This window comes from Sorex fumeus, unplaced genomic scaffold (assembly GCF_029834395.1).
Source record: "Sorex fumeus unplaced genomic scaffold, SorFum_2.1 ptg000007l, whole genome shotgun sequence".
NCBI classification, from domain to species: domain Eukaryota; kingdom Metazoa; phylum Chordata; class Mammalia; order Eulipotyphla; family Soricidae; genus Sorex; species Sorex fumeus.
Genome location: NW_026606064.1, coordinates 3,031,151 through 3,050,665, shown reverse-complemented (window position 1 = coordinate 3,050,665; position 19,515 = coordinate 3,031,151). Strand labels below are relative to the sequence as shown.

At 48.2% G+C, this 19,515-nt stretch overlaps 1 protein-coding gene and 1 non-coding gene across 2 annotated transcripts; one reads left to right on the top strand and one right to left on the bottom strand.

Moving 5' to 3' along the window:
- The first annotated feature begins 1,434 nt into the window (after positions 1 to 1,434).
- Positions 1,435 to 10,703, top strand: CLP1 (cleavage factor polyribonucleotide kinase subunit 1). The gene is made up of 3 exons (XM_056132926.1): positions 1,435 to 1,522; positions 6,983 to 7,604; positions 9,672 to 10,703. The coding sequence occupies exons 2-3, from the start codon at positions 6,999 to 7,001 to the stop codon at positions 10,341 to 10,343; spliced, it is 1,278 nt and encodes a 425-aa protein (XP_055988901.1). The 5' UTR covers positions 1,435 to 1,522; positions 6,983 to 6,998; the 3' UTR covers positions 10,344 to 10,703.
- Positions 10,704 to 17,665: 6,962 nt separating this feature from the next.
- Positions 17,666 to 17,738, bottom strand: TRNAK-UUU (transfer RNA lysine (anticodon UUU)). The gene has a single exon. It is a non-coding gene; the product is annotated as a tRNA-Lys (tRNA).
- Between the last annotated feature and the right edge of the window lie 1,777 nt (positions 17,739 to 19,515).

Sequence of the window (19,515 nt, the reverse complement as noted above, 5' to 3'; positions counted from 1 at the left end):
TAGGGCGTTTGCCTTGCACGCGGCTGACCCGGGTTCGATTCCCAGCATCGCATATGGTCCCCTGAGCGCCACCAGGAGTAATTCCTGAGTGCAGAGCCAGGAGTAACCCCTGAGCATTGCCAGGTGTGACCCAAAAAGAAAATAAATAAATAAATTTAAAAAAAGAGAGACTGGATAGTATAGTCAGTAGGGGACTTGACTTGCACATGGTTGAACAGGGTTTGATCCCCGGCATCCCATATGGTCCCCTAAGCATCTCCAGGAATGATACCAGAGTGTAGAGCCAGGAGTATTTGTGAGCATCGCCAGTGTGCACATGGCCCCTCCCCCCCCCCCACGGCACACACACACACACACAAAATATTTGTACCTGAGGTCAAAATCCTGAGTATGAACCCAAGCTTGGGCAAGTTCCTCCACCTCTCTTATTCAGCCTCATCTGATTAAGGCTCTTTAAGGAGGAACCTGAAAGTGCTTGAGTCGGCTATCATTGTTATAGCACCCTCTTCTCACTCTATACTGAAAACTTAAGTGAACATCACATACTTGGTTACAGGAATTGTGCTTAAGTTAGCACTTTACATGTATCTTCGCCTTCCATCTTTAAAACAACTTCAGAGGCTGGGTACTGTTATTTTTTTCTTTTTATTTTAATGAGTCGCCGTGAGATACAATTACAGACTTACAAACTTGCATGATTACTTCTCCGTCATACAATGTTCCAGTACCCATCCCTGCACCGGTGCTCATTCTCCATCACCAATGTTTCCAGTATCCCTCCCTGGGTACTGTTATTATCCCTATTCTGCACATCAGAAACTGGGTCTGGATTTATGAGCGAGCAAACGGCACAGCAAAGAACTCAAAACTGCAAAAACTTTTAAACATGCCAAATCCCAAGCACCATCCATGTCAAACAGGGTTTAACAAATCCAGATTAGGTCCTAACAGGTTGTTTTCCCCCCCCACTTCCTCCTCTCCCACCCCAACCCGCGCCAGACCCCTCGGGACTTAATGTCTTCATTTCTTCCCTGGTGGTCCAGCAGCCTCTCGAGGGACCCAGACAGTGGCATCTTCCCGTCATTTTTCCCCTTCCCAGGCTGCAGGTGAGCCGGAACACTGGCTCAGGAGTACGCCAACCGCCCCCCCCACCCCGCCAACACGTCGCGGATCCTTGGACTCTGCACCTGTCTCCGCCCCACGTGGGGGCGTGGCCACGCTTTCTCTCCTCCCTCCACCCTTCCGGCTTCGCCACAATGATGGTCTCCGCCCCGCCCACCTTTGACGTCACGATCAAAACAATCCTTAACTACAACTCCCAGAAGGCCGCGCGGCTGCGCTCGCGCGAGCCTTTGGAACCCAACTACATATCCCAAGGGGCATCGCGAGACCGCGGCTCCCGGCACTGAGCAAGCGCAGAACCGTCTTCGTTTCCAGCGTGGGTCGCGGCTGGCGCGGCTGGCACTGAAAGTCTGTCCGGGACCGCCTCAGTTTACCAGGAAAGTCTTCGAGATTGTGCCAGGTGAGTTCATAAAACTCCCGAATTTCAACCCGTCACCTCCTTGGGGCCTCGGCGGATTTCGGTGCTTGAGGAGACTTGGATAAACGCTGTCCATCGAGCTGCCGTTCGGCTTTGGAAATAATTCTTCACTTCCGTAAATAATGTTGGAAATATTTTGGGAAAAAAATTCTCGGCACTTTATAAATTGACGAAGACGAATTTTTTTTTTCCCTACCACTGATTCCTGTTGATCCTCCAAAACAGTCCCCCACCCCACCCCCTTTTCCTTTTGTGTTTTTTTTGTGCCACTCTCGGAGATGCTCAGGGCGTAATTACTCTGACTCTGCACTAGGTATTTGCTCCAGGCGGGCTCAGGGGACGATTTGGGATGCCGGGGATCGAACGTGGGTCGGTCGTGTGCAAGGCAAGCTCCCAGCGACCCAGAAACACACTTTATATGAGGAAATTCAAGTGTCTTTGCGTGACAGCTGGAAAAAAAAAAGGGTCCAGAGACGTTAAAAGACGTGTCGCCAGACACTAATAATTGTTATTGCTGACTCGGGCTCTTAATGTTGTTTTCCAAGTTTCTTCACAGCTGTTGTAAACCCCCCAACCCCCGTCCGCCTCCCCGCGCCCCCACTCGCTTAATTGTGTATTGCAGATGCCCTCACTTGTATCCCAGCTAGTGAAGGAAGCCATAGCTTTTTTTTTTTTTTTTTTTTTTGCTTTTTGGGGTCACATTCGGCGATGCACAGGAGTTACTCATGGTTCATGCACTCCGGAATTGTTCCGGGCGGTGCTTGGGGGACCATATGGGATACTGGGAATCGAACCTAGTTCGGCTGCGTGCAAGGCAACCGCCCTACCCGCTGTGCTATTGCTCCAGCCCCCTGAAAGTGATAGCTTTTTGTCAACCTGTAGATAGATAGCACCTGGATGTATTTATTGAGATGTTTATAGGTTGCCTGGCCCTATTCTTAGATGCCAAATTTAACAGTACTAAAGAAAAGTGCTCAATCCTTAACATTCTAGTGGGAATAAATGTAGTGAGACTTTATTTAGAAAAATAAGACAAGGTAAGGGGAAACGTCGCATTTCACTGCATAATAGTTGCACTTTTTTTTTGCTTTATTATTATTTTGCCTTACGCTTCATTCTGTTTATTCATAATAATACTCTTCAAGAAATTTGAAAATTACATTATGCATTATTTACATAATAGTAATATAATAATATATCATAATTATATATTCACAATGATATATTATTTAATAATAATATAATATTATAAGCACTTGACTGGGATGAATGGAGATGTTACTGGCGCCTGCTCGAGCAAATCAATGAACAATGGGGTGATAGTGATATTGATTATTGTGATTATTTTTATTATTTATAATAATAAATCAATAAATATTTATTTATTTATTTATTTTTGCTTTTTGGGTCACACCCAGTGATGCTCAGGGGTTACTGAGGAATCACTCCTGGCGGTGCTCGGGGGACCATATGGGATGCTGGGAATCGAGCCCGGGTGAGCCGTGTGCAAGGCAAATGCCCTACCCGCTGTGCTATTGCTCCAGCCTCTGATTATTATTTTAGAGTCATTTTGTTTTCTGTCCTTAGATATTTTTAAGTTTTTATTTAGTAAGAACAATAATTCTTCTTTTGCTAAGGGCGAGAGTGTTTGGGCCTTGTCCAGCGGTCCTCACTCCTGTCTCTACGCTTAGGGATCACTCCTGGTGGGACTTGGGCGGGACCATGTGGGGTGCCAGGAGTCAAATCCAGGTGGGCTGCATGTAAGGCAAGTGCTCTTCTTGCTGTACTATCTCTCTTGCCCCATGAACAATAAATTTTTTCTTGTATTTTTCGTTTGTAATTTTTTCCTATTTTCTCTTAATTTTATGTTTTTATAGAAAAGTAAAAACTTTGGTTTTTAGTTATGTCAGTGTATTTGGGGTTGTGGGGGGGGGAGGCACACCCAGTACTAAGGGCTTACTCTCAGCTCTGCACTCAGGAGTTACTCCTGGCAGGGCATGGGGAACCAATATTGGATGCCAGAGATCGAACCTGGGTCAGCAACATGCAAGGCAAATGCCCTTCCTGCTCTTGTCAATGTATTTATTCTGATGCTTTTAACTCAGCAAAAAATTCCTATTTTTTTTTTCTTTTTGGATCACACCCGGCGATGCTCAGGGGTTACTCCTGGCTCTGCACTCAGGAATCACTCCTGGTGGTGCTCGGGGGACCATATGGGATGCTGGGAATCGAACCCGGGTCAGCGCGTGCAAGGCAAATGCCCTACCTGCTGTGGTATTGCTCCAGCTCCCCCCCCAAATTCCCATTTAGGGGTAAATTTTCACTTGTAATTTTGGTTTGGACTTAACATTTGGTTTGGACTTTTTTTTTTTTTCTTCTTGTTTTTGATCCATACCTGCTAGGGCTTAGGTCTAAATGCTTAGGTTTTACTTCTAAGGCAGTGCTCAGGGGACCATCTGGGATGCCAGGAATTAAACCTGGATTGGCCACATGCAAGGTAAGCACCTTACCTGCTGTACTATCCCTCTGGTCCCTTAAATATTTTTTCTCCCACCTCCCACTTCTCTATTTGGAGTGGGGGGTTATGTTAGGTGGAACCCAACTCCGCGCTTAGCTTTGTATATAAAAAACCCTGTGGTCTACTGAGCTCCATTAAAAAACTTAGATTTAAGAAGAACGATGTTAGCTCAAGTGAGTAAGGGCACAGAAGACTTAAGTTTAATATCCTTCACTGTTTGGACCCCTGAATACTGCTAGGTTTGCATTGCTAGCCTGAACATTGCTGGAAGTGGTCCTATTTTTCTTTTTTCCCAAGTACTGCTGGGAAACAATTCTATTTGTAAAATTGGCCCCCCCCCCTTTTTTTTTTGGCTCTTTGGGTCACACCCAGTGATGCTCAGGGATTACTTCTGGCTCTGCACTCAGGAATTACTCCTGGCGGTGCTTGGGGGACCATATCGGATGCTGGGGATCAAATCCAGGTCGGCCGTGTGTAAGGCAAACGCCCTACCCATGTGCTATTGCTCCGGTCCCCGTAAAATTGCTCTTTAATTTATTTATTCATTTGTTTTTTGGGTCATACCTGGCAGTGCTTAGGGCTTACTCCTGGCACTATGCTCAGGGATCACTGCTGGTGGGATTGCGGGACCATATGGGATGGCAGGAGCCAAACCCTGGGTCAGCAAGTCAAGTGCCTTACATGCTATGATCTCTCTGGCCCCTAAAATTTGATAATTTTCTTATGTGGATTTCAGGTTACTTTTTTTTTTTCCTTTTTGGGTCACACCCAACAATGCTCAGGGGTTACTCCTGGCTCTGAACTCAGGAATCACTCCTGGCAGTACTTGGGGGACCATATGGGATGCTGGGAATCGAACCCGGGTCTGTGTGCAAGGCAAATGCCCAACTCGCTGTGCTATCACTCTAGCCCCTCAGGTTACTTTTTAATTAATTTTTATGTTTATATTGGTAATATGACTCCTGCTGGCACCAGATATCTCCTCATCGGCCACCTTCCAGAACTCATGGCTGCTTCTCCCAGAAGGGAGCATAAAATGAGGCCCCTATAACCATCCCACCGGACTCTGTGCCAGACTGTTTTCACTCCGGGCACCCCAGAGGGGAGCAGCTGAGAGCCCTTCCCGCCTCAAGGAACCCAGCCTCAGCAGCCAACCTCCGTTACCCAGTCGCTGCCACTCTCTAGGCCTCTTTCCACACTCTCGGGCCAAGCGTCACGCATGAGTTAACATATCCTAGACACATCATAAGACACTCCCTACCCATTTTCCATAATTACCACACCATATTTGATGGGGTTCAGACAGAGTATCCCACCTGCATGGCAGAACCTGGCAAGCTATCCGTGCTGTATTCAATATGCCAAAAACAGTAACAATAACTAGTCTCATTCCCCTGACACTGAAAGAGCCTCTAATATGGCAGTGTTGGGAAAGACGAGTAAGGAGAGGCTGCTAAAATCTCAGGGCTGGGACGAATGGAGACTTTACTGGCACCTATTCGAGACAATTGATGAACAACGGGATGACAGCGATACAGTGATTATTTTGCCAAAAATGGAGACATAGGGGTCAGAGCAATAGTGCAGCAGGGAGATCGTTTGCATTGCAAGTGGCTGACCTGGGTACAATCCTGATACCCTATGTGGTCCCCAGAACCCTACCCCTGAGTGGAGAGACATAAGTAAGTCCTGAGCGTTGCTGGCTGTGACCCCAAACAAAACAAAAAATGAGGTTCAGCCAATATTTAAAGCTTGCCTGCTGGGTGCCGGAGCGATAGTACAGTGGGTAGGGCATTTGCCTTGCACGTGGCCAACCTGGGTTCGATCCCCAGCATCCCATATGGTCCCCCAAGCACCGCCAGGAGTAATTCCTGAGTGCAGAGCCAGGAGGTACTCCTGAGCATCGCTGGGTGTGGCCCAAAAAGCAAAATAAATAAATAAATAAAGCTTGCCTACCTGCCTGCCTTCGTCCCTCCCTTCTTTCTCTTTTGTGGTCCTCCTTATTTGGACCACATTTGGCTGTGTTTAGGGCTCTGCACTCGGATCACTCGGGAGGGCTTGGGGAGCCATATGAGGTGCCAGGGATCAAACCTTAGTTGGCTGTGTACAAGGCAAATATCTACCTCTATATTATCTCTCTGGCCCTCTATTTTAAGCTTTAAAAAAAAAAAAATTGTGCTGGCAGGGCTGGAGCGATAGTGCCAGGGTTGAGACACTTGCCCTGCAAACAGCTGACAGGTTGGATTCCTGGCACCACATAAAGGTTCCCAGCCCCACCAGAAATGATTCCTGAGGGGCTGGAGTGATAGTACAGCAATATGGCTTTTGCCTTGCACGCAGTCGACCTGGGTTCGATTCCCAACATCCTAAATAGTCCCCCGAGCACTGCCAGAAGTGATTCCTGAGTGCAGAGCCAGGAGTAACCCCTGAGCATTGCCGGTTGTGACCCAAAAACTAAAAAAAAAAAAAGAAAAAAATGATTCCTGGGGCTGGAGCGATAGCACAGCAGGTAGGGCGTTTGCCTTGCACGCAGCCGACCCGGGTTCTATTCTCAGCATCCCATATGGTCCCCTGAGCACCTCCAGGGATAATTCCTGAGTGCAGAGCCAGGAATTAAACCCTGTGTATTGCCGGATGTGATCCAAAAAGAAAAAAAAAAGAAAATGATTCCTGAGTTCAGGACCAGAAGTGAGTCCTAAGCACTGCAGGGTGTAACCCATCCACCTCCAAATCATACTGGTATTACTGAAAAGAAGGTAAATAGGGTAAAAAGGAAAAAAAAAGAAAGAAAATAGGGTGTGGTGGTAATGGGGAATGCAATGGTTATACGTTGGTGATAATGCTGTAAAATAGGCATCCACTAAAGGTTTTGAATGCAGTCCTAACTCACGTCTCGATCTGATTAATTTGTGTTCGCGTCACAGCAGCCGCACAGGAAAGATGGGCGAGGAGGCCAATGACGACAAGAAACCAACAACCAAATTTGAGCTGGAGCGAGAAACAGAACTTCGCTTTGAGGTGGAGGCATCGCAGTCGGTTCAGCTGGAGCTGCTGGCTGGCATGGCAGAAATCTTTGGCACGGAACTGACCCGCAACAAGAAGTTCACTTTTGATGCTGGTGCCAAAGTGGCTGTCTTCACGTGGCATGGCTGTTCTGTCCAGCTCAGTGGCCGCACCGAGGTGGCTTACGTGTCCAAGGATACCCCCATGTTGCTTTATCTCAACACTCACACAGCCCTGGAGCAGATGCGAAGGCAGGCGGAGAAGGAAGAAGAGCGAGGCCCCCGGGTGATGGTGGTGGGTCCCACGGACGTGGGCAAGTCCACAGTATGTCGTCTGCTGCTCAATTACGCAGTTCGCTTGGGTCGCCGACCCACTTACGTGGAGCTGGATGTCGGCCAGGGCTCGGTGTCCATCCCCGGGACCATGGGCGCCCTCTACATTGAGAGGCCTGCGGATGTTGAAGAAGGATTCTCTATCCAAGCCCCTCTGGTGTATCATTTTGGCTCCACCACTCCTGGCACCAATATCAAGCTTTACAATAAGGTTAGAACCAGAGCTGAAGTGTGGGGTGGTAGGAAAGGGAGAAGGTGGCTGCGTCCCGCGCGGCCAACTTGAACTCCGGCCGGAGAGAGGGTATGAGCACTGCAGACGGGGTAGGGAGGACTGTATGCGACATACAGCGACTTTATGCCAAAGCTCATTTTCTTTTATAGTATGTAGTGGACACTCATGCGGGAAAGCCTGGGGTTACAAGTTGAGCAAGCTACGTTATCTGTTATTCTGTCTTGCAGCTGTGTATGCGGGCAGTTCCTTGAACTCTCAGGAATGAGAATGTGGCTCCTGGCCTGACCAGGGCAGATCAGATGGAGCCTTCCCTTCGCCCCCTTAACAGGGTCAGCCGCCAGGACATGGCATTCCCACACGCCCAGTTTTCTTTTTTTTTGATTTTTGGGTCACACCCGACGATGCATAGGGGTTACTCCTGGCTCATGCACTCAGGAATTACTCTTGGGGGACCATATGGGATGCTGGGAATCGAACCGGGGTCAGCTGCATGCAAGGCAAACGCCCTACCCGCTGGTGCTATCGCTCCGGCCCACGCCCAGTTCCCCCTGCTCATTCCCTTTTCAGGGAGAGCAAGCAGGCGCTACCGAGGCCAGTCCCCAACAGGAACCTTTGCTAGGTTGCTGGTTAGAATGGCCGGCAAACTTTTCTTTGCTTCTTCCCTGCTGCCCCATGGTTTTGGAAAAGCATGGTGAGGTACGCCAGCCTGAGGGGTGGAGTGAAAGCACAGCGGATAAGGCATTTGTCTTGCTGGTGGCTGACTCGGGTTAGATTCCCAACATCCCTTCTGGTCCCCCGAGCACCGCCAGGAGTAATTCCTGAGTGCATGAGCCAGGAGTAACCCCTGTGCATCTCCAGGTGTGACCCCCCCCCCCCCCAAAAAAAAAGCACTGTAGCACTGTCTTCCCGTTGTTCATCGATTTGCTCCAGCAGGAACCAATAACGTCTCCATTGTGAGACTTGTTGATACTGTTTTGGCATATCGAATATGCCACGGGGAGCTTGCCAGGCTCTGCCTTGCGGGCGGGATACTCTTGGTAGCCTGCCTGGCTCTCCAAGAGGGATGGAGGAATCGGTCGGCCGCCTGCAAGGGAAGCGCCCTACCTGTTGTGCTCCAGCCTATAAAGTTCCATACTTCAATGAATCTGTTGACAGACCCAGTTACTGACCATCCGGAGAAAAGACCAGTTACTGACCATCCGCAGAAAAGTGAGCACACTCCATGTGGGATTTCTGACAGAACTTGATCTGCCTGCTCAGCTGTGGAGGACACACACACACACACAAACACACAATATGCCAGCCTGAGATAGTCGTTTCCATGGGCTTATTTTCAGTAATTGGTTAAATTTCCATTGACGGCCTGAGATGGGGACAGATGAAGCAACACAAAATAAGTAGTTGAGGGGCTAGTAAGATAGTATGGGTGTCAAGATACTTCGCTGGGCTGGAGTGATGGTATAGTGGGGAGGGTGTTTGTCTTGCATGTGGCTTCAATTCCCAGCATCCCATAAGGTCCCCTGAGCACCCCCAGGAGTAATTCCTGAGGGCATAGTCCAGGAATACTCCAAGCGTAACCCACATGGTGTGTGCTCGCTTTTTTCCGGATGATCAGTAATCACTGGGTGTAACCCAAAAGCCAATAAAAAAGAAAAAAGATGCTTGCCTTGGACTGGAGAGATAGTATGGTGGACAGGATTCTTTTCGTGCGTACAGCCAACGTGGGTTCTATCTCAGGCACCCCATATTGTCCCCCAGCACTGTCAGAAGTGATTTCTGAGCGCAAGGTCAGGAGTAACCCCTAAACATCACTGGGTGTGACCACCTCCCCAAGTAAAAACAAACAGGTAATTGTCTTGCATGTGACCCACCCTTGTTTGGTCCCTGGCATCACATGGTCCCTCTCTCCAACCTCCAGCACAACTGGAGATGACCCAAGCTCCCTCTTCCCCCACCAAAAAGAAGTCCATGGGACAAAATGGCTTGGTGTTGTTGGGTTGGCCAGTTTGGTAACTGTTCCCTGATGATGGTTCTTTGCTTCCGCAGATCACGTCGAGGTTAGCACATGTATTCAATCAGAGGTGTGAGGTGAACCGAAGGGCTTCTGTGAGCGGCTGCGTCATCAACACCTGCGGCTGGGTCAAGGGCTCCGGCTACCAAGCCCTCGTGCACGCCGCCTCGGCTTTTGAGGTGGACGTGGTGGTGGTTCTGGACCAAGAGCGACTGTACAATGAACTGAAACGTGACCTGCCGCACTTTGTCCGCACTGTGCTGCTCCCCAAATCCGGGGGTGTGGTTGAGCGCTCCAAGGACTTCCGGAGAGAGTGCCGAGATGAGCGGATTCGGGAGTATTTCTACGGCTTCCGGGGCTGTTTCTATCCTCATGCCTTCAACGTCAAATTCTCGGACGTGAAAATCTACAAAGTTGGGGCCCCCACCATCCCAGATTCCTGTCTGCCCTTGGGCATGTCTCAGGAGGACAATCAGCTCAAGCTGGTGCCTGTCACCCCTGGCCGAGACATGGTGCACCACCTCCTGAGTGTCAGCACTGCTGAGGGCACCGAGGAGAACCTCTCCGAGACCAGCGTGGCCGGCTTCATTGTGGTGACCAGCGTGGACCTGGAGCACCAGGTGTTCACAGTTCTCTCTCCGGCCCCCCGCCCGCTGCCCAAGAACTTCCTGCTCATCATGGATATCCGGTTCATGGATATGAAGTAGAGGAAGGAAGCCCCCCTGCAGAAAGATCTGGCCACCACCAAGGCAGATGGGCTAAGGCATGAGAATCTCTTGAAGGCAGAGCAGTAAAGGCCAGACTAGCAAAAGCCTAGATGCTACCTCTTAAAACGGTGGGTTGTTGAACCTAAATGAAAAACCAAACCATAGACATCCAGGTGGGGTTTGAGATCACCCAAGGCGCCACTTTAAATTCTCTGAGGCCCTGGAGAATCCAATTTTTTTCACTGTGATACATGTGGACTACTTTTTACCGTGGATCCCCCCCCCCCACTGTTTTATATTGTATATGTTATTTGTTATTCATCTAGGGATAGAGATGATATCAGAGCTCCTTCCAATAAAATTGCAACTTGGAAAAATAAATATTTTTACTATATCACAGGATTTGGTATGATTCTTAAAAATTAATTTTCTGTCTTTTACCGAAACATTAGAATGATTTATTGGTACACGGTTAGACAAGAGGAAGGCAAGAACCAATGACAAGCCAAGCAGGTGATTTTATGATGGTTCCACTTTTCTCTGTACTTAGCATTTAGATGTGAAGTGTCTCTTTAATGCTGAGTTTGCTTTGAGGAACTAAAGAGCCTACTGATAAACTGCGGGATGAGATCACAGATGTAGAGTTTTCCGGAGTTAGCTCATGTCTCAGTTGTGGCAGTCTTGTTTGATTTTTTTTTTTTAATTTGGGGGCCACACCCAGTGATGCTCAGGGGTTAACTCCTGTCTCTGCCTCAGGAATTCCTCCTGGCGCTGCTAGGGATGCTGGGGATCAAACCCGGTTGGACACGTGCAAGAGAAGTGCCCTACCTGCTGCACTATCTCTCCAGCCCATTGTTTGATTTCTGATTGGAACCACTCTTATCGCTGAGTTACATCTTGGGCTAAATCAAAAGTGCATATTGATCTTTCAGATGATCTGACTAGGAAAGCCCATTTTCTTTGAACTCTTTACAAGTAACTCTGGTCACCCTAGTTTGGACTTACTAAAAAAGCCCTTTGTCCATTTTCTTTTTTGGGATCCACACTTGGCAGTTCTCAAGGATCACTTAGAGTGGGGCCTGAGAGACAATAAAGGGGCCTACGGTTTGAGCCCAGATCAGTCACATTACAAGGCGAGCAACCTACTCACTGTATCTACCAATTCCCCTTCACTTTTTTTTTAACTTTTACTTTTTTATTTTTTATTTTTGCTTTTTGGGTCACACCCAGCGATGCACAGGGGTTACTCCTGGCGGTGCTCAGGGGACTATACGGGATGCTGGGAATCGAACCCGGGTCGGCCACGTGCAAGGCAAATGCCCTACCCTCTGTGCTATCTCTCCAGCTCCCTTTTTTTTTTTTTTTAAATTTTATTTATTTTTTGGCTTTTTGGATCACACCCGGCGATGCTCAGGGCTTGCTTCTGGCTCTGCACTTAGGAATCACTCCTGGAGGTGCTCAAGGGACCATATGGGATGCCAGGGATCGAACCCAGGTTGGCTGCGTGCAAGACAAATGCCCTCTCCACTGTGCTATCACTCTGACCCCTCCTTTTCACTTTTTTGTTGTCATTTTGGGCCCACAGCTGGTGGTGTTCAGGGCTTATTCCTGCCTTTGTGTTCAGGGATCATTCTTGGTGGTGCTCAAGGGACACTTTTTTTTGGTTTTGGTCTTTGATCAATAATCCTGAGTTACTAATGGCTTAATATCCCTGGCTCTTGTCCTCAGGGATCACTCCTGTCAGTGTTCCGGAGATCAGAGGTAGTGCCAGGGATCAAACTTCAGCCCCTGTACTATCTCTGACCCCTCATCCATTCATTTTTTCCCCCCACAAACATTTATCAAACACCTACTATTTGCCAGGAGTGATTCTAGACGGGGAACAAGACAATTTTCAGGAGCCAGGCCAGAGAGAGAGCTTAACAGGCTACAGTATGTTCTGCACGTGGGAGGCCTGGGTTTAATCCCCTGCATCACTCCATTTGAATGTAACCTAAAAACTGAAAAAAAAAAAAAAAGTTAGAATCTTTCCTTGTAAGGCAAAAATAAGTGCTAGACAGAAATTTAAAATTGGGCTGTGGGAGGCTCCAGCATTAGTACAGTGAACCTACCTGTGTGCCTTGCTCTCAGCCAACCTGAGTTCGACTCCTGGGCCCACCCTGAGCTCTAAACCAGGAGTATTCCAAATCCAATAAACCAAAACCCCCAAAAAGCACTGGGCTGTGGGATGGAGAGATAGTCTAGTGGGTAGAGTGCTTGCTTTGCATTCAGCAGACCCAGGTTAAATCCCCAGCACCCGATATGGTCTCCCCAAGCCCTACCAGGAGTGTCCCCCTGAGCATTGCAGGGGCCCAGAACCAAAAAAAAAAAAAAGGCTGGAGAGATAAGATAGTACAGCAGGTAAGGCACCTGACTTGAGTTTGAACCATGACATCACAGATGGTCCCCCAGGACCACCACGAGTGATCCCTGAGCTCAGAGCCAGGATTAAACCCTGAGCACAACTGGATATGGTTAAAAAATATATATAATAAAACCCTAGAAATTTGAAATATGGGTGCTGAGAATGTAACTCAATGGTAGAGAATATGCTGTACACTTAAAAGATCCTGGGCTGGGTGCCTGGTTCTTCCCCATGAGATAGATTGTGATACTTTTTGGAGTGGCTCACCCAGCAGTGCTCAGGACTTTCTCCTAGCTCTGCACTCAGGAATCACTCCTGATGGGCTTAGGGGGAAACATATAGGATGCCGGGGATTGAACCTGGGTTGGCCGGGTGCTACACCCACTGTACTATTGCTCCAGCCCTATGTTGGATACTTTTTTGGTTACTTTTTTTTGTTGTTGTTACTTATTTTTGTTTGTTGTTTTTCTTGGGTTTTGGTGGGGTGGGTAATGGTGGTGGTGGTAGGGCATATCTGGCAATACTCATGGGTTACTCCTGGCTGTGTACTCTGGAATCATTCCTGATGATTCAGGGAACCATATGGTATGCAGAGGATGGAACCCAGGTCAGCCACATGCAAGGCAAGCGCCCTACCCACTGTGCTCTGTCTCTGGCTCTTAATGCATTGCATTGGGGATCTAAATCACCACCCTGTGATCATGATGAGAAAGTTGGGAGCAGAAACAGGTTGCTAAGCAGTTAACTAGGAGGCAGGACCTCTCAGTGACCCATTCTAGAGGCTGGGGAGTGATGCATGGCCCATAAATCATAAGTTATGATTCAGAACAGAACAGAAGGACCCAAACCAACCTGTTACTTAGGCCAGAAGGGGAGCAAAGCCACCGAAACAATGAGTAGGTTAATAAATATGCAATAAATACACAGGACTTAAAACAGAATTATCCACCACAAAGATTCCCAGCAATGAGGGTTGTCTTAGTCCCATATTTTGCCCCTTCTGACTCAATGTAACTCAGTATATTATCATTAACCAATCAAGAAAGCTCTTTAGAGAAGAAAAGTGCCTGCCATAGAGGCAGGCTGGGGCAGGGTGCGGGGTGATAGGAGGAACTGGGGACACTGGTGCTGGAAAATGTACACTGGTGGAGGGATGGGTGTTGGAACACTGTATGACTGAAACCTTATCATGAATACCTTTGTATGGGTCTCATCTCACAGTGGTTGAGTAAAAAAAAAAATCTTGAAAAAAGAATCGCCTTTCTTCTGCCTCTCTCCGTTTTGTCCCACGAGAGTGCTATGTTGTGGTCGCCACTTAACACATGTGTTGCAGACCACAACACCCTAAAGGAGAGAGAGAGAGAGAGTAAAAGGGAATCTGCCTGCTACAGAGTGGGGGGGCGAGGGGGAGGGATACTTGGAACATTGGTGGTGGAGAATGGGCACTGATTGGAGGGATGGGTCCTCAATCATTGTATGAGCGAAAGGTAAGCACCTTGGAAGTGTGTAAGTCTGTAACTGTACCTCATTGGTGATTCATTAAAAAATTAAAAAAAAAAGAGTGCTATGTTGTTAGGAATCTTCCTATTTATTTATTTATTTATTTTTTGCTTTTTGGGTCACACCCAGCGATGCTCAGGGGTTACTCCTGGCTCTGCACTTAGGAACTACTCCTGGCGGTGCTCAGGGGACCGTATGGGATGCTGGAATTCGAATCCGGGTTGGCCGCGTGCAAGGCGGCCAACGCCCTACCCGTTGTGCTATCGCTTCAGCCCCCAGGAATCGTCCTATTTAAAGCTCTCTGTACCTCTGTTTGGGGCCACAATTTCAGATGATTGCCTGGTTTAGGTCCATCTTGATATAGAATAATGAAATCTCGCTTTCTCACCTAAAGATGTTTTCATGTAATTGATGAAGTGAGTTCTGTTACAATAGTTTCACACACGCAAGGCCACTGAGCTGCATCCCTGGTCAATGAGGACTATTGTAATTTTATTTGGTGGTGATGGGGGTAGAACTGTGCCACATCTGACTGTGCTCAAGGCTTTCTTCTGACTCTGTGCTCCGGGGTCGCTCCTGGCAAAGCTTGGGGACCGTAAGTGTGCTGGGGATCGAACCTGAGTCTGGTGTGTACAAGGCAAGCACCTCACCTGCTGTACTATCTCCAGCCCGTAGGAAAGCCAGTTTAAACTGAGTGGCCAGGAAGGATGATCTGAGCATATATTTTGAGCTAAGACTGGAAGAAGGGTGTGGGAATTCACTGAAAGAAGGGTAGTCCTAGATTGGTCAGCTGTAACAAAATACTGTGGACAGTAGCTTACAAACATTGGAAATTTCTCTGTTCTGGAGACTAGGGAATCAGAGATCAGCAGTCTGAATGCTTAAAGTCTGATGAAGGTGGGGCTGGAGCGATAGTACAGCGGGGAGGGCGTTTGCCTTGCACTTGGCTGACCCAGCTTAGAGTTCCAGCATTCCATATGGTACCCCAAGCAGAGCCAGGAGTAACCCCTGAGCATTGCCGGGGGACAGAAAAAGCAAAAAAAAAAAGTGATGAAGGCTCACTCCTGGGTTGCAGATTGCTCACTAAACCCTGTCTTCCTGTTGTCAGAGAGGCAGGGGAGCACTCTTTGGCCTTTGAGAGAGGTACTGCTCCCACTCAAGAAAGCCGTTCTAGGGGTCGTAGTGATAGTACGGAGGGTAGAGCATTTGCCTTGCATCTGGCCAACCAGGGTTCGATCCCCAGCTTCCCATATGTTCCCTCCCCGCCCCCCTCCAAAGCACTGCCAGGAGTAATCCTTGAAACTTGCTGGCTGTGATCCAAAAGCAAAACAGGAAAAAAAGGCTGGAGAGATAGCTCAGTGGGCTGGAGAGGCCTGGGTTCAGTTCCTGGTATCACATGGTCCACAAGTACAGGCAGGGTAGTGCTGGGTGTGGCCCCCCAGTAACAAGAAAGACAGCTGCTGGTTCTACCTGCATGACCTATCACCTGAGCACCTCTCAGATCCTGCCTCTTAGTACCATTGTTTGGGGTTTGAATTTCAACATATTTGAGGACTATTAGGACATTTAGACCATGGCAAGTTATACAAAGGAAGGTGTGTAATCTAATTTACGTTTTGAGAAAATGACTTGTGCAGAGTGAATTATAGACAAGAATAGAAAGACAATGGGCTGGAGAGATAGTACAGGCAGGCTCTTGCCTCGCACACAGCCAACCCAGGTTTAATTCCCAGCACCCTCTGTGGTCCTCTGAACCCTACCAGGACTGATCCCTGAACACAGAGCCAGGATGTGACCTCCGCTCCAAAAGAAAAAGAAGAGAAAGACATAAATTGAAGATGACGCAGTTCTTTCTGTGGGGCGGGGCGGTGGTGGTTGGGGGCTACACCCAGTAATGCTCAGGGATTACTCCTGGCTCTGCACTCAGAAATTACTCTTGGCAGTGCTCGCTTAACCGGACAATGCAGTTCTTTTAATATGAGAATAGAGTGATTTTTACCTAGAGCAGCAGAGGTGGAGCTGGTGCACAAATAGCCTTGGGTTATTTTTGGGGTAAAATCTGATAGTACTTGTGATGGGAGTGATGAAGAAAACAAGGATGATTCCTAGATTTTATTTTTTACTTGAGCAACTGGGCTGGAGCAATAGCACAGTGGGTAGGGCATGTATTTGCCTTGCATGCGGCCCACCGGGTTTGATTCTTCCGTTCCTCTTGGAGAGCCCGGCAAGCTACTGAGAGTATCCCACCCACATAGCAGAGCCAGGCAAGCTCCCCGGGGCATATTCGATATGCCAAAAACATTAATAACAACTCTCACAATGGAGACTCTACTGGTGCCCGCTCGACTACAGTGCTACTTGAGCAACTAGATTGGCTATGAGATTGGGAAAATACTGGGAGGGGATAAAGGAATAGCATGATTTCTACTTGAGTACTATGTACTCTGATTTGGCCATATGCAGGTGCCACGGAGACAATTGGAAATATGAATCTGGAGAGTTGAATAAAAATTAAAAAGCAGAGGGACATGTAGACATGTAGTAAAGGGAGGATTGTTAATACAGGGGAGAAACTTCTTTATCACGGACGTTTCATAAGGACAGGCAGGAAGGCAGTATTTAAACAGGCTGGGGGCGGGGGGGGGGGGGCCCGGAGTGATAGCACAGCAGGTAGGGTGTTTGCCTTGCACACGGCTGACCTGGCTTTGATCCCTGGCATCCCATATGGTCCCCCAAGCACCACCAGGAGTAATTTCTGAGTGCAAAGCCAGGAGTAACTCCCGAGCATTGCTGGGTGTAACCCAAAAAGCAAAAAAAAAAAAAAAAAAAAAAAAAAGAATAAAAATAAAAATAAACAGGCTGGGGGGCTGGAGAGAAATATAGGAGGTAAGGGGCGTGCCTTGCATGCTTCAGAAACCTGGGCATCACATGGTCACATGGTCCCTGAATACTGCCAGAGATCAATCCACGGCACAGAGCCAGGAATAACCCCTGAGCCCTGGGTGTGGCACCATCCCCTCACCCAACCCATCCCCTCCCAATAAATAAACATAGGGGTTGGTGGTGCTACTGGGGTTAAAAGATAGGGAATTCTTCTCTGAATACTTCTGAAACTATTTTGTTTTTTCCCTGCCTTTTTTTTTTCCCCTTCTTTATTGACAGGGGCCAACATCCAGCTGTGCCCAGGGCTTACACCTGGTCACTTTTCACTCCTGGTGGTGCTTGAGTTCAAATGCGGGTTGGCTATGTGCAAGCAGTTTGTGCTATACTGTTACTTCTGCCCTCACAGCAATTTTTTTTCGACAGTTGAAAGTAGAAGAAAGATCTTTTAAGTTGCTGAGTTAGAGAAACTTCTTAAAATGTAAGAAAAAATGTACATTTCCAAAGGAAATGTTGCTTATACATAAAAATGGGCATCCACCCGAACAGGGACTTGAACCCTGGACCCTCAGATTAAAAGTCTGATGCTCTACCTACTGAGCTATCCAGGCTCATGGTAGCACAGGAGGTAGGGTGTTCACCTTACAAGTGGCCAACATGGCCGACCCGAGTTCGATTCCTCCGCCCCTCTCGGAGAGCCCGGCAAGCTACCAAGAGTATTCGATATGCCAGACACAGTAACAACAAAAGTCTCCAATGGAGACGTTACTGGGCCCGCTCGAGCAAGTCGACGATCAACGGGAGGGCCAACATAAAAATGGGCAGGGAAGGGCCTGAGCGATAGTACAGCCTGTAGGGCGTTTGCGTTGCCCGAGGCCGATCTGGGTTCGATCCCAGATGGCATCCCAGATGGCCCCCCAAGCACTGCCAGGAGTAATTCCTGAGTGAAAAGCCAGGAGTAACCCGAGCATCAAGGGGTGTGACCCAAAAAGAAAAAAAAAAGAGCTGGGAAGATACTTTAGAAGGCTGGAGGGTACACTTTGCATGCAGGAGCCCCAAGTTTGATTCCTCAGCAAATCCATGGATCCAGGATTTCCCCAGAGCTCAGCAGAGGATGACCTCAAAAACACTCCACAATCACTTTTCATAATACTTTTACTTTTGTAGAAAGTTGAGTATTTAAAAATATTTTAAAAATACTTTAAAATATTGAGGCCTTGAGAGATCTCACAGCGGGTAAGGCACCTTCATTGCACAAGGACGACCCAACATCCCTTATGGTCGGTCTCCCAGCAACGCCAGGGGTGATTCCTGAGAGCAGTCAGAAATAATCCTGAGCATCGCTGGGGGTAGCCCCTAAACCAAAACAACCGAGAAAAAACAAACAAAAAAACCCCCTTCAAAATATTAAAACGTTACCTTCTATAATTTTATAATTTTCCCAGCTTGGGGCCACACCCAGCAGTATTTAGGGGCTACTCTTGATAGTGCTCAAGTGTGTGTGTGTGTGGGCGGGTAATGAAACCGGGTTGCCACATGCCTGGCAGGCGCCCTCACCCCTGTACTCTGGCCCTAGCAAGTTTGTTTAAAATATTTGCAATAACTGGAGGATTGAAGTCCTTATCAGGACTGCGCTAGAACCCGATATATAGGCCATGTCAGAGAATAGGCGACATCTAGGACAACAAGGTTTTTCTCCTTTACCTTGCTGCCTAATGCTAAAATCTCAGGCCACAATTAACCCAACCCTTAAGACTCTTCTATCCAAGGACAAACCTCGGGTTTTAGAAATACTTCTAAAGATGAGGAACTTTTTAGCCCGAGAGAGACGTAGTTGAAGTGTCAAGTTTATGTAATAGCGTTGCTTTCCAAAGAGAGATAGCCTGGAGCTAAAAGGAGGCGAAAACACCTGGCCTTGCTTTTGGGGGGGGGGGAGTGGAGGGGGGGTCACAGCTGTCTCGGGCTAATTAGGGCAAAGTGGCGCCATGATCTCCGCAGAGTGAGCCAGCAGCTGGCCAGAGGAGGGGAGTCTCCTTGCAACACCGTTTTCCTGGGCGCCCACCCGGAGCGTTGCAGCGAAAAAGCCCCGGAATGACGAAGCACGAGGAGCAAAGATCGCGGCCGACGCTGGGCGAGTCATTCCCTTTCCGCCTTCCCAGGCTGGCACTACGGACCCCCGAAGTTCGTCCCGCGCGCCTTCTCCTCCCTCCTCCGAGACCTTCCGGCCTGGAACTTCGCCCCCCACCTCGAGCTAAGGACCCTCTCGAGCCGGCTCCCCTCGAGTTCCAGGAGGAAATCGCACACTCCCGTTCTGCTGGTCTTAAAATTAAAAAAAAAAAAATATATATATATATATAAATAAAAAAAAAACACATGCCAGGGCAGAGA